This window comes from Nannobrachium achirus (genome assembly GCF_963921795.1).
Source record: "Nannobrachium achirus genome assembly, chromosome: 7".
Classification (NCBI taxonomy): domain Eukaryota; kingdom Metazoa; phylum Chordata; class Actinopteri; order Myctophiformes; family Myctophidae; genus Nannobrachium; species Nannobrachium achirus.
This window is the reverse complement of record NC_137816.1, coordinates 55162146-55174645: the sequence shown is the minus strand read 5'-3', so window position 1 is coordinate 55174645 and position 12500 is coordinate 55162146. Positions and strand designations below refer to the sequence as shown.

At 41.8% G+C, this 12500-nt stretch overlaps 1 protein-coding gene across 1 annotated transcript in view; it reads right to left on the bottom strand.

Moving 5' to 3' along the window:
* Positions 1-1599: 1599 nt before the first annotated feature.
* LOC308288856 (stathmin-4-like) overlaps positions 1600-12500 on the bottom strand; it is a gene marked incomplete at both ends in the record, with an annotated part of 14332 nt that continues 3431 nt past the window's right edge. Inside the window, 5 exons of the mRNA XM_080730332.1 lie at positions 1600-1683; positions 2549-2740; positions 3193-3398; positions 3788-3883; positions 11970-11974. Of these exons, the coding sequence (XP_080586458.1) occupies positions 1600-1683; positions 2549-2740; positions 3193-3398; positions 3788-3883; positions 11970-11974 (583 nt within the window). The remainder of the gene's footprint in view (positions 1684-2548; positions 2741-3192; positions 3399-3787; positions 3884-11969; positions 11975-12500) is intronic.

The following is a 12500-nucleotide window of genomic DNA, read 5'->3' as shown; positions in this document are numbered from 1 at the left end:
GTGCAACTAGCTGTGCTGTGCAAGGCAGGCTCTTTACACATTGAGTATGGATAGACACTTGGAAAAACACACGGACAAATAATATCACAAGCACAAACTGTAGAACACAGAATATAAAAGTAAAACAGACTCGGATCAGAATTGGTTTCATTTTAATAAATTAAATGTTTAATTTACATGTATTACTCCAAATACACACACACACCCACACAAAGACATAAAATGCATATTGTAATCAATATGTTAATTGAGTGAAATTCTAAAGTTACTAACATTAACTGTTCACCAATAACAGTCAAATGCACACAAACACAAAGCATGCACAATGACAAAGATGTAAAAGCACTGCGCACACACATCTAATAGAGAATGTGGAAACCTAAAATCTAAGTAATTCAATCATCTGAAACTACTATTAAAGGAGTTTATTCTAAAACCATTTTTTTCTGGCATAATATGGGTAAATCTCATTGAATATAACTATCATCTATTGGAGCCCCTTGTCAGCATTGCTGAGGGTGGCATAGTGTGTCTTATATGGACAGACCATGCTTAACAAACATATTGTACGCTAATCTATGCCTGCACAGAAGCAGTAGGCCTATTTTGTTCTTGGTCATAATATTTAACCAAGAGAGTATTTCACATTTGAGATTATGTTTCCTTGATCTGGAGCTAAACGCAATGACCCGTCTCTCTATTCACTTGCCTTCTCTGTGCTCTAATTTAGTCTACAGTACACCACCATCAGAATCACTGCCATGTTCATTTTGTACTGTAGGTTGCTATACTCCCACTGAAGGGAGTTCCGTTTTTGTGAGATTGATATCACACATCCCAAGATTCTGGTCAAATAGTTGAACAAAAACTTTAATGGCACACTACATTTACTCTTACTATAGGCTATTAGTTAATGCTAATGGAAACTAATGGAGACAGTCAGCCAGTATCTAACAAGAAACCAACGTTGCCTTGTACTGCAGTAGTGTCAATAGAACAGCTATTTTAGAACCTTGGGATATAGTAGGCCAGGGTTCCCCAATTAGTTTTCCCCAAGGGCAGAATTATGTCTAAGGTGCCAAGCCAAGGGCCACAACATTGCAGGGGGCGACGGTGGCGTTCCCGCTACTACAGCGACAGTTCAGATATCGTCGTTGTCGGGTGAAAATCTTGTAAGTCCAAAACCGTTCGTTTTGCATTTATCATTTTTAAAATGATTTAAACTAGTGAAAACAGCCGATCTACAAGCACACAACGCCTTGCACCGCGAGGCATTGTGTGCTTGTAGATCTGCTGTTTTCACTACTTTTGTGCGACGGCCTTGTACGATGAAGCAGGGCTTTACTTTGCGGAAGAACGTACAAATTTGGAGATACCCAACAACGACGATATACTAGTGTTGTTGCTGCTCTTATACCACCATTATTCCTGGGGTTGGTGGGGGCCAGACAGTAGCCCCCCGCGGGCCGCCTATTGGGGAACCCTGTAGTAGGCTATGTGATATAAAAGAATGTGAACATGACACATTGATCTCATCCTCTTGTGAATAAGAAAAGAGAGCTTTGTCTCGTCATCTCCTCAAAAATCTCCTTTGTTTCATCATCTCAAAATCTCCTCCTCCTCCTCCTCCTCCTCCTCCTCATTCAGTTCCTTGTTTCTCCTCACCTCCACACTGTGCTTGTCCTGGAAGACATAAACAGAGAGGGGAAAAAAGAAACCTTCAGTATTCTTGTCCATAATGTTCACAATAAACAGGGCAGACACAGTGTACAGTACTATAGGTGAAAGAAAATACAAGTGTATTGTGTTCCATGGCCATGTGATTTATTACAGCAATACTGTGAATACAAAAAATGACCCTGCTGGTAAATGATGCAATGTTAGCCTCTTTCAAAGTTATTGTTTCTTATTTTTTCTTATTTTGAGGGGTGCTCCTGGAAGGAGCTAAGCTCCAACATCTGGCTTTGTCTGGGCTCTGAAGCGTGGCCTACATCTGGCCTACATGTCTGGTCTACATCTTGCCTACATCTTGGCACAAATCGCTCAAAGTTTGATGTACGCCCAGGATCACATTGGCCAATTGTTTAAAGAGGTGCCATAGTTTTGTACTTTTTCTGTGTTGTATGTGTCTATGGTGTTAACATTACTCTAATAGAACCCCAGCTGTGGTTATAATGTGCAAATTTGTCTTCCCTGTGTATTTTGGGTTACTTCCTGAAAGATGAAAGCCTCTGAGCCAAAAGGCCAAAAACACTGAGTTAATGACATCATAAACTCAGCCCCTCCCCTTTTACCATACACCCAACGCTGTGGGTGTGGCTAACTTCAGCTGGGTCACCACCCACCTGACAACCAGGCATACTTAATGAAATGGTGGGTGTGGCCACATAAAAACATAATTTTAACACTTTCTGTTCACTTTTTTGGAAAAAAATATTCCTCCTAGTATAATCATAATACCTGATGATCATGTTTTAGGGGTTAAAAAAATCATGGCACTGCATCTTTAATAAACACATGATTGCTAATGGTCAAGAGGTCTTCTCACCTTCTCCTGTAGACGTTCCAGCATGGCAGACAGGTGGGCCTGCCGGTTCTCTTTGTTGGCCTCCATGCGGTGCTCCAGTCTCTCCTTGGCCAGGCGGATGAAGTTGTTGTGCTCCTCCTGTGCCTTCAGGAACACCTCACGCTCATGTTCTCTCTTCTCAGCCAGGTGTTTCAACAGTTCAGCCTCCTGGCACTAGTAGGGGGGAGACAGAGACATGCAGCAACAAATAATAAGAGTTAATTGAGGAAGATCGCCTATCCAACGCTAGCCTGGCTCCAGCCCATAGACCCACCCAATCTCTGAGTGGACTTCAGTGGAGTCTGAAATCAGGCTAATCCAACGCTACACACCAAGGTAAGAAATGGTACACAAAATGTAACATAAGACCTGAGGCCAATTCTGCAAATGTCTTCTAAATCCTTCTAAGTTCTTTGAAAAATGTTTGAAAAATGTTCCTATGAGCAGTGGTTCTCAACCTTTTCATCTCAAGCAGCTCCAAAAATGTACGGTATGTATGTATTTGGCCGTGGACCTCCATCTCAAAACATGTTGTTCCAGGAACTTCCAGAAGCAAACATCTGAGTTGCAAAAGTTAGCTTTAAAAAAAGAGTTCGTCTAGTTCATTCATTTATTCAGTCTCTCACCTTTCTCCTCTCCTGTGCAGCGTCCAGTTTCCTCTGTATGTCCTCCAGGGAGGGAGGCGTGCGAGGAGGCGTGGTGGCCCTCAGCTCTGGACCCCCGTCGAAGGAGGGTGGCTTCAGGATGACCTCGAAGGCCTGGCCCGACGTCCTTTTATTCAGCTCGATCACCTCCATGTCCCTGATGATGCACAGGTTCAAGTCTACCACACCTGGGGAAGGATGAGATAGAACTTTATGGGTCCACAGAGGGAAATTCATGGGTCATAGCGGCTACAGCAGTAAGAGTGTATGAAACACAGGAGAGGTACCAGTCTACCAGATAAGAGTAAAAGTAAATTATTATTATTATTATTAGTAGTAGTAGTAATAGTAGGCTAATTATAATAATAACAACTAAAAGGTAGCAATTCTGCAAAATTGCAAGACGTGAGCCGTGAGGAATCCACTGGGAAATGAATTCCGTCCCACATAGAAAGCTCTAGACTCTATCAATAAATATACTATATTTACAGTCAATCACCAATGAAATGTTCAGTCTATCAACAACAGGTCTATGAATGTCATATCTATAGGAGAGGAGATGAAAGGTCTTCCTTACCTTTCTTCTTGTCTGAGGGTTTTTCTTTGGGTTGAGGGAGAAAGCAGGAGCAAAAGATAGACACCAGGGGGAGCTCCCGCATCTTTTCTTTGTATGCTGCATTGGAGAGAGGCAAGAGTACCAAGATAAGAAAGTGATGTCATTCCAGACTCTGCAACTGTATTCTGTGCACGACTCTCTCTCTGCCTACTCACACATGTCCCCACATCTCTCTCTCTCTCTCTCTCTTTCTCTCTCTCTCTTCCCCTCTCCCAGTTCATGTCAAATCATTACTCACACACACACACACACACACACACACACACACACACACACACACACACACACACACGTATTGTACCTGTTAGCGTCATGGTGATGTCCCTGTAGTCTTTCCAAGACACTGTGGTGAGATCGACAGTTCTGTTCCTGTGAGACAGACAGACAGACAGACAGACAGACAGACAGACAGACAGACAGACAGACAGACAGACAGAAAGACAGCCATTAGGTGTGACACTCTATTAGAGTTCTCAAATTCTGCCCAACCCGACCATACCCGAAAACGACCCAACTTAGGGTAGGGTATGGCCTAAAATGTATGCTAATTAGTAGGGCCGGGCCGGGCCTCTGGCTCAATGAAAAAATAAAAGATAGTTTTGTATTATTTATAATACTTTTACTCTGAGATAGTTCTCAAGGCCGGCTAGGGCCTAAAATATATGATAATTAGTCGTGCCGGGCCTCGGGCCTACCTAGTTAGGGCCCAGTAATTTTCAGGCCTGTTGAGAACCCGCATGTATTCCTGCTCCTGTATCGAAACAGTCTACATAATCTTGTGTTACACTTTTTTTAACGATTGCTTAAACACAAATTTAAAAGTAACACAGTTAGTGAGACCTGACACTCAAGTAGCAAAACCTCAGCCCAGGTCTTCCCAACTAACTATATAAGCACATTCTCAGCCTCATTCACTTTCTGCAAAACACTACACACAATGTTTTGCAAAACACCTATCACATTTCTCCACATTAGACACAGACATCTAACATGATGTCACTTCTTTGCCATTTCAACTAATCAAAACACAGTCAGGTACAGACGACGAGTCAGACACGTAGGTGCGTACTACTGTAATTGTAAACTCGCTGAGATCAGGTGTAAGCACTATATAAGGGTAATAGGTATCTTCGACAAAAATGGAAGACAGTGATGCAGTAAGAGGAAGAGGGACAGGGACAGACAAAGAAGACAAGGACCATATTTATCAGATGTGATTCAACAAGCAACATTGGTTGACCATGTTGTGTGAATGTGAACCATGTTGATATTGAGAGAGGCTGAACCGAGTTCAGCCTAACCTACGCAGTAATTCAAACGTTTTCAAACAAGAGCAGAGGTGGAAAAACTACATTTCTCTAATTGTCTAGTCAAATTAGTACAATGTGGAGAGAAGAACATAATTTCATCAATCTACAGTACTGGTATTTTGTGTTGTGTTGATCACTACGGATATTCATGTGATTTAAAAATATCTGAACAAATCTAACAAAAGTTAAAAGTGCAGAGTAATCAGGTGAACCATGTGTGTGCTTCATATGGTGAATTCATTTAGCAATGGATCCAAGGTGATCTGCTATTTGTGTGTGTTACTGTGTGAATTGTAATACTTCTGTAAGAGTAGCTGAAGTAGCCTGGCTTGGCCAGACTACTAATGCAGCTAACTAACTGCAGTATATATCCCCTCCTTGTTTTAACATGGGTGGATTGTCTAGCTGAGCTAGGCTATAGCTGAAGTGCCAGCCCAGCATTGTAACGTTTTCTTTGACAATCGCCTATTCTACCACAAACCCACTCACTGGCTTCAGACAACAGTTTCAAAATAGACTAAGAACATGCTTTTGGGTGAGAAAAGGCACAGCAGAAGGCAGAGAGAGAGAGAGAGAGAGAGAGAGAGAGAGAGAGAGAGAGAGAGAGAGAGAGAGAGAGAGAGAGAGAGAGAGATGTTGAGATATTGTCAAGACATATTTTGTCTTGAATGTACTGTATTGATTGATTCTTCTGCTTTGGCAATAAAAGTGTATGTTTTCTCATGCCAATTGAACTGAATTGAATTGAATTGAATTGAATTGAATTGAATTGAATTGAATTGAATTGAATTGAATTGAATTGAATTGAATTGAGAGAATCTTCAGTGTAGGCCTATAACTGCAACCCAGAGCATTGACTTAATTCAGCCTCATTACTAGTTTAGGCATTTAGCAGATGCTCTTATTCGGGCCTTAAACGTGCAAGACGGTATCAAAAAGCATAAACTCTAGTCAGCCAAAAACAGTACAGAACTACAGAATGTAAACATAGAGTGCCAAGATAACAAGCAAGTGTTGTTAAAGTAACTAGGATATTGCAGGTAGACATCAAATCAAATCTAAATAGGCAACAAGTGCTGCTATAAAGAAATAATTTGTGCTAGCTAGGGGATGAGGTGGAGTCAGAGGAGGTTATACATAGGTTTTCTGAATGTGGTGGGAGATACTGTAAGTGCCTGCTGTTATTAAGCAAAGGCCTAATACTCACTGCTGAGTTATTACTTAAATGCCAGCTCTCATTTTGTCAGACCAGGTGTTGTGTTCAAATGAACTCATTTAGTTAAAAAATAACCAATCATTAGTTTTAAACAGTGTTAATATTATTATTACATTGGTAGTTGCAAGGTTCAACTTCAACTTGGTAGCCTACATGTAGTGTACAGTTGTGGTCTATGTACTGTATTATGCAAAGTGGTCAGAGATAATTTACGACATACTGTCTGTATTTTGGAAGTATCGCCTAGAGCTATTGTCGATGTACTGTATACAGGAATCTCTAGAGTGTTAAAATGAATTAACACTCCAGATATTACTGTGTAGTTTAGTCAGGGGCGCAATTCAACCAGTTTTTTATTTTATATGTGTAGGTGAAAGAACAGAGTAAACCTCCTTCAAGTCTGAGCAGGATAACACATACACGCACGCACACGCACACGTGCGTGCGTGCACCAGTGGCAGCCAATGTGCATTTCACTGTACTGTACATGAGTTAGATCGCATTATTTCCTCAATTTGAAGACAACTACACTGACCCTGCATTACCCCCACAACATTCAAGTATACCCTCTGCTATTTCAAAACATAAAGTCAGCTTAGTCTGCAATAAACACAACAATACTGCAATAAAAAACAAACTTAGCCTAACCTTAGAAATGATTTGCTGCAATTGTTTCTGTGGTACTGTAAGTATTATGCAGAAAGCCACTCAAGCTTGTACCACATTAGAAAACAAAATCCTGATCAAACAGTTACTCTGCATACACGATGCAGGCAGGCGCCCTCTCTCTGCCATACACCACTGCTTTGTTTCAACTGAATTCCATATTTCTGATCACTGATTCTTATGTGTATTACACATTTTCACAATGGGTTTATCTTTGCCAATATTGAAGTATTGGTTATGCTATGACTGCGGCCATGTTATCGCTATTGAGAAGATTGGCTTCATGCAATGAGAGAACACAAAGAGAGGATCTCCTCTCCTCTCCTCTGCTAAACCAATGATGTCATAGCGTTCACAGCCAGAGCATTACATCATCTGCAGCAGAGGTTGTTCCCCTGAACCAACTCCTGCATGCATCAGCCACGTCGCAAACCAGAACTATCCCTTCTTTATTGGTTTGCATTACATTAACGCAAATATCTACGGCACCAGCTTTCTGCATCATCTGCAAAGTGTTTAACATGAATTCTAATTCGTCTGTCTTGTTATCTTCTGCAGCCAAGGCTGCAACCATAGAACCTTAAGAACTCCTGCATCAACAAACAAAGCTGCAGATTTCCTTTTTTTTTAATCTGCGGGTCTCTGTATCTGTCCTTTTTTTTGTATCTTTATGTTTCATTCAACATACTGTACATAGATGTCCATTATGTGATGGCGCAGTTTTACACTTGTGCTATGACTGTTTCTATGTAACATAGTCAACAGTAGAATATTGGGGTATAAGCATTTCAATTGTAAGCTTTGTGAAATCACTCATCTGCATCAGACTCTACTTCATCACTATGCTTACAGTATGTGGCGCGAGGGAACGACTCAACCTGTGTGCAAACATGGCCACAGACGAGTAGAATGCAGTAGCATAATGATTTCAGGTATAGTCAACACAGATTTCTCAGACAGTACACTATCTGTTTGCTTGCTGCAGTATAAATCAACCACAGTTTTGGAATGACTACAAAACATGCACATATACATAATCATAAAGCTCCATAGTAAAAAGAAAATCATAAAATCAGCACATATTCTTTAAACATTCAGCAAATTGCATATTTTCTGCATTTAATTGGATATGTACTTACCCTGCGGTGAGTGATGCTGGTGATAATGCTGGTTCTCTCCTCTGTCTCTCTCTCTCTCTTCTGTTGTTCTGTGTCTGTCTCAGAGCACGCTCCGCTTCTGTTTGCAGCTTCCAGCTCCTCAGCATCAGGACCAAACACCAGCCACCACCATATGACATCACCTCCCGGCCCTGCCATTGGCTGGCTGGGATGCCAGCCCCTGATTGGTCCAGAGGAATAAAGCAGAGGTGGAGGGAGGGAGGGAGAGAGAGAGGGAGGGAGAGAGAGAGAGAGAGGGGGGGGGGGGTGCTGTTGGAGAGCAGACGTGGTGGAAATTAGGGTGTGTGGGGGAGGTTAACCCGTTATCATTTAGAATTTGTCTTGGAGAAATACATGGAGGATGAGAACTACAGTACATTATATCCACATTAAATCTGTAGACCTATAGCTAGAGACAAAGTACACACACGTGGAGTTTGGATTTCTGGACGTTTTTAAATATAATTTTCAGCCACATTGATAAACATAGTGTGCAGAAGACTCGAGATCAAGGATAACGGGCTGGAAATAATATAATGCATAGATGTCACTTATTACCTTTATGCACTATATTATACTGTAAAGGTAAACGTCGTTGTCCAAAACCTTGTATGTCCAAAATCGTTCGCTTTGCATTAAATCATTTAAAAAATGAATCTAAAATAGTGAAAATAACCGATCTACAAGCACACAACGCCTCGCATCGCGAGGCGTTGTGTGCTTGTAGATCTGCTATTTTCACTAGTTTTGTGCGACAGTCTTGTATGATGAAGCAGGGCTTTGCTTTACAAATTGAAAAAGTAAAGTGAAATGAAACTTGGAGATACGAGGCTTCTGCCCAACAGTGGCAGTAAGACATCTGTGCACCCAAGTCCAGTCAAAGCCAAACATTATTTGTTTAACACATTTAAAACTGAGCGTGCTTCATGGGGAAAATAAATTCATAAGTACAGATTCTATGAGATTAAATGAAGAATTAATTTATATTGGGAGAAAATGGCAACCACAGCAAAACGGTGAATCCACCTGGATATGTTGTAATTGTCTATTATTACAGTACATTACATTGTGAAAATAAGGGTTGATGATTTCCTTTTCGAGCACATACTGCTTCTACATGCATGCACACACACCCTTGCATATTTGCTAACAATATGTGTGTGCGCATGCACCCACATCACCCACCCGCACGCACGCGCACGTGCACGCACGCACACGCACACGCACACGCACACGCACACGCACACGCACACACACACACACACACACACACACACATTACATTTGGTTAACAGTTGAATGAAAAAAATGTAACCTTATAGGCCTATATAGTTTTTATTCATATTCTTTTCTTGTTTGTTTCCCAGAAGATCTACGCAAAAACATGGTGTGGTCTTGAAAGATTTAAAATGCAATACAAATGGCTGTATTGGTATGCTCAGGGTACAGTAATCAAACACTTTTCAAAAGCTAAATTTTCACCTGGACATCTGTGGAAAGTAGTTCTGGTTTGAACCGGTTTGTGCGGTCAATCATGTTCTGGGTAAATGTCAGAACTAAATTTAAATATGGAGAGCAAACCATTACTCATCTCCTCTCTGCCTTCTGCTTTGAATTATCTGGAACACTCTACCACTGAACGAACACGCACGCACACACGCACACCCACACACACACGCACACCAACACACAGACCTACATACAGCAGATGTATGTAGGTCTGTGCGATAGATGGTTGTTGTAGATGTACACAAGGATGTATGCTAACTTCTATGAATGCATTCATGTACACACTATACTTGTGGGTAATTTGATTATTTACTCTGCCCCCCATAACCATAACATAACCTTAACCAGCATGCCGTGCAGCGATGTGCTATGAGCTTATAGATGTGCTATTTTTAAAATAATATTGTTTGGGTGGTTAATTAAGTTACAGTAATATCTCTTGTTGTAGGGCTACATTCCAGTGGCAGCCATAACACTGAGCATTGTGTGTCTTTAAGATGTGGCCAAAACAGTGCTTTTTGTTATCTCGATTTTCTTTACCTCACATCTTATGGATGTTAGTCAGATAGCATGTTGGACATATATGCAGATGCACAGATTGCCTGTGTTTCAGTTGGATTAGGCAAACAGCCTGCTTAGACAGTGTGAGAACAGAAAAGGCCATCTGTTGCGCTGCTTCTCTGCCAAACCTCTCTTTCTCACACACGTCTCGCTGTCTGTCATGAAATAGCTTGAAGCCCATTAACGGCACCATTATTCCATGAAATATAGTTGTTTTTCTTTTATTTGAATGATTTTTTCATCCATGCAGAAATAAGTATAAAGCAAATAAGACTAAGATTGAGACAGTGCAGGAAAACTGAGAGGGAGACATTGTACTGGAAGAACTGAAAGGAAGTGAGGGGCTTTCATCGCATAGGGGTAAATTCTAAATGCATGTAAAAGGTGCATGTAATAATGTATGTACAATGCGTTCTATTACCCAGACACAACACCCCTACGGGTACATTTGGTCCACTTGTACACTCTCAGAGTTAAATCAACACTGAGGACTTTACAGTGTAGACTCGGGTCTCAGAGAAATACACAACCGCTGTGTGAAGCGAGCTGTGCTATTTATCAGTTAATTTCATTAGGCGTCGCCGCGAAGATGGGGGGAATGTGGGATGGGGCTGGACATACTACATACAGACGTGGGACATACAGTAAGTACATACAGACAAAGCCAGATGTATGCGCGGTTAGCACCACTCAAAATAATTATGAATCAAACTGGGGGTGAAATGAAAAGGCTTGAGAATCACTGGTTTATGGTGTCCCTATCAGCGCATAATCCTCTTCATTCAGGTTGATCCAGGCCTAGACCAATAGTCCAGTCCTATAAATAATGTCCTTTTAATTAATCAAAAAATAACCATTCAATGGTGTGTTCAGATAAACCATATGGCCTGCCACAATGGCAGTGGTTTGATTGTTAAAGCTCGCACTCCTACGATGTATATGGTGCGGCAGTGGCTCAGGGGTAGAGTGGGCAGTAGAGCGGCCGGATGGCCACTGTGAGGTTCCCAGTTTGATCCCGGGCTCCCTCAGCGTTAGTGTCGCAGTGTCCTTGAGCAAGACTCTCAACCCCTATAGTTGCTCCTGATGTGCAGGTTGGTGCCTTGCATGGTTTCCTCTGCCATCTGTGTATTAATGTGCACACATAGACATCAAAGGGGACTTGAGCCCCTGCCCTTTTATCCGTCCGTAAAAAGTGCCTTCTCCAGACCATGAATGCATTTTTTACTCTGGTTAAAGAAATGCAAATGCCCTCTTTCCCAACATTCAATAGAATTGCCTTGTCCAAACTCTCCTGGACTTGAAAGCAGCATCTTATGTTGAACAAATTGCTCTCTCTGTGTAGAAATCCATGCCCTTACGTCACATCTCCAGTATTGACTTGATTATGCTTAGTTTAGTGTGGTTTCACACACCTCCAAGCTCACAACACGTCGCAGCGTGACGCGTTTGAGCTTGGAGGTCTGCTATTTTCAATATTTTCACCAAAAGGCCCTTTTAGAAATGTCACCCCCTGCCTCTCTAATATTCTCTGCACGTCCCTGATTGGGTGTATATAAATGGATTTTGACCAAATGAAACCTTATAAATACATATTATAAATACCGAGAAATGTAGTCCATACTAATACAAATACTTGAGGATGGAACACAGGTTGCAGCCTGATTAGCAGGACCTTCTCATCATGAGTCTGGCGGTGTGTTAGAGCGGGAACACTGTGTTCTCACCTGGCCTGCGGTGTGGGAGGAATGCACGGCACGCATACACAAGTGGGGGGCAGCCAGCCAATGGTCAGCTGCTTATGGGATGATGTCATAATGTTAGCACTGCTTGGGAGGAGGCCAAGTCAAGAGGACGTATTATATTAAACCAGAGGAGAGGTCAACAGGAATGACATTTTATGAAATAAATGATTGTGGTGCAATAACACAATACAGTCATATTGGCTAAAGGTGTTCCCGCAGAATGAGAGAGTAGGCAAGGAGAAGGAGAGAGGAGGAGTTGGTTTCCCGCAAATGGTTTGTCATCTCCAGATGGACGACAGCACACACACACACGCACGCACGCACGCACGCACACACACACACACACACACACACACAGTCCCCTTTAGCCCAGATGATGTAATGCATCTGCACCCCAGCAGGACAGAGAGAGAGAGAGAGCGAGAGAGAGAGAGAGAGAGAGAGAGAGAGAGGAGTGTGTAGAACTAAAGAGTGTGAAAGTGACAAAACAGAGAGAATATATATATATATATA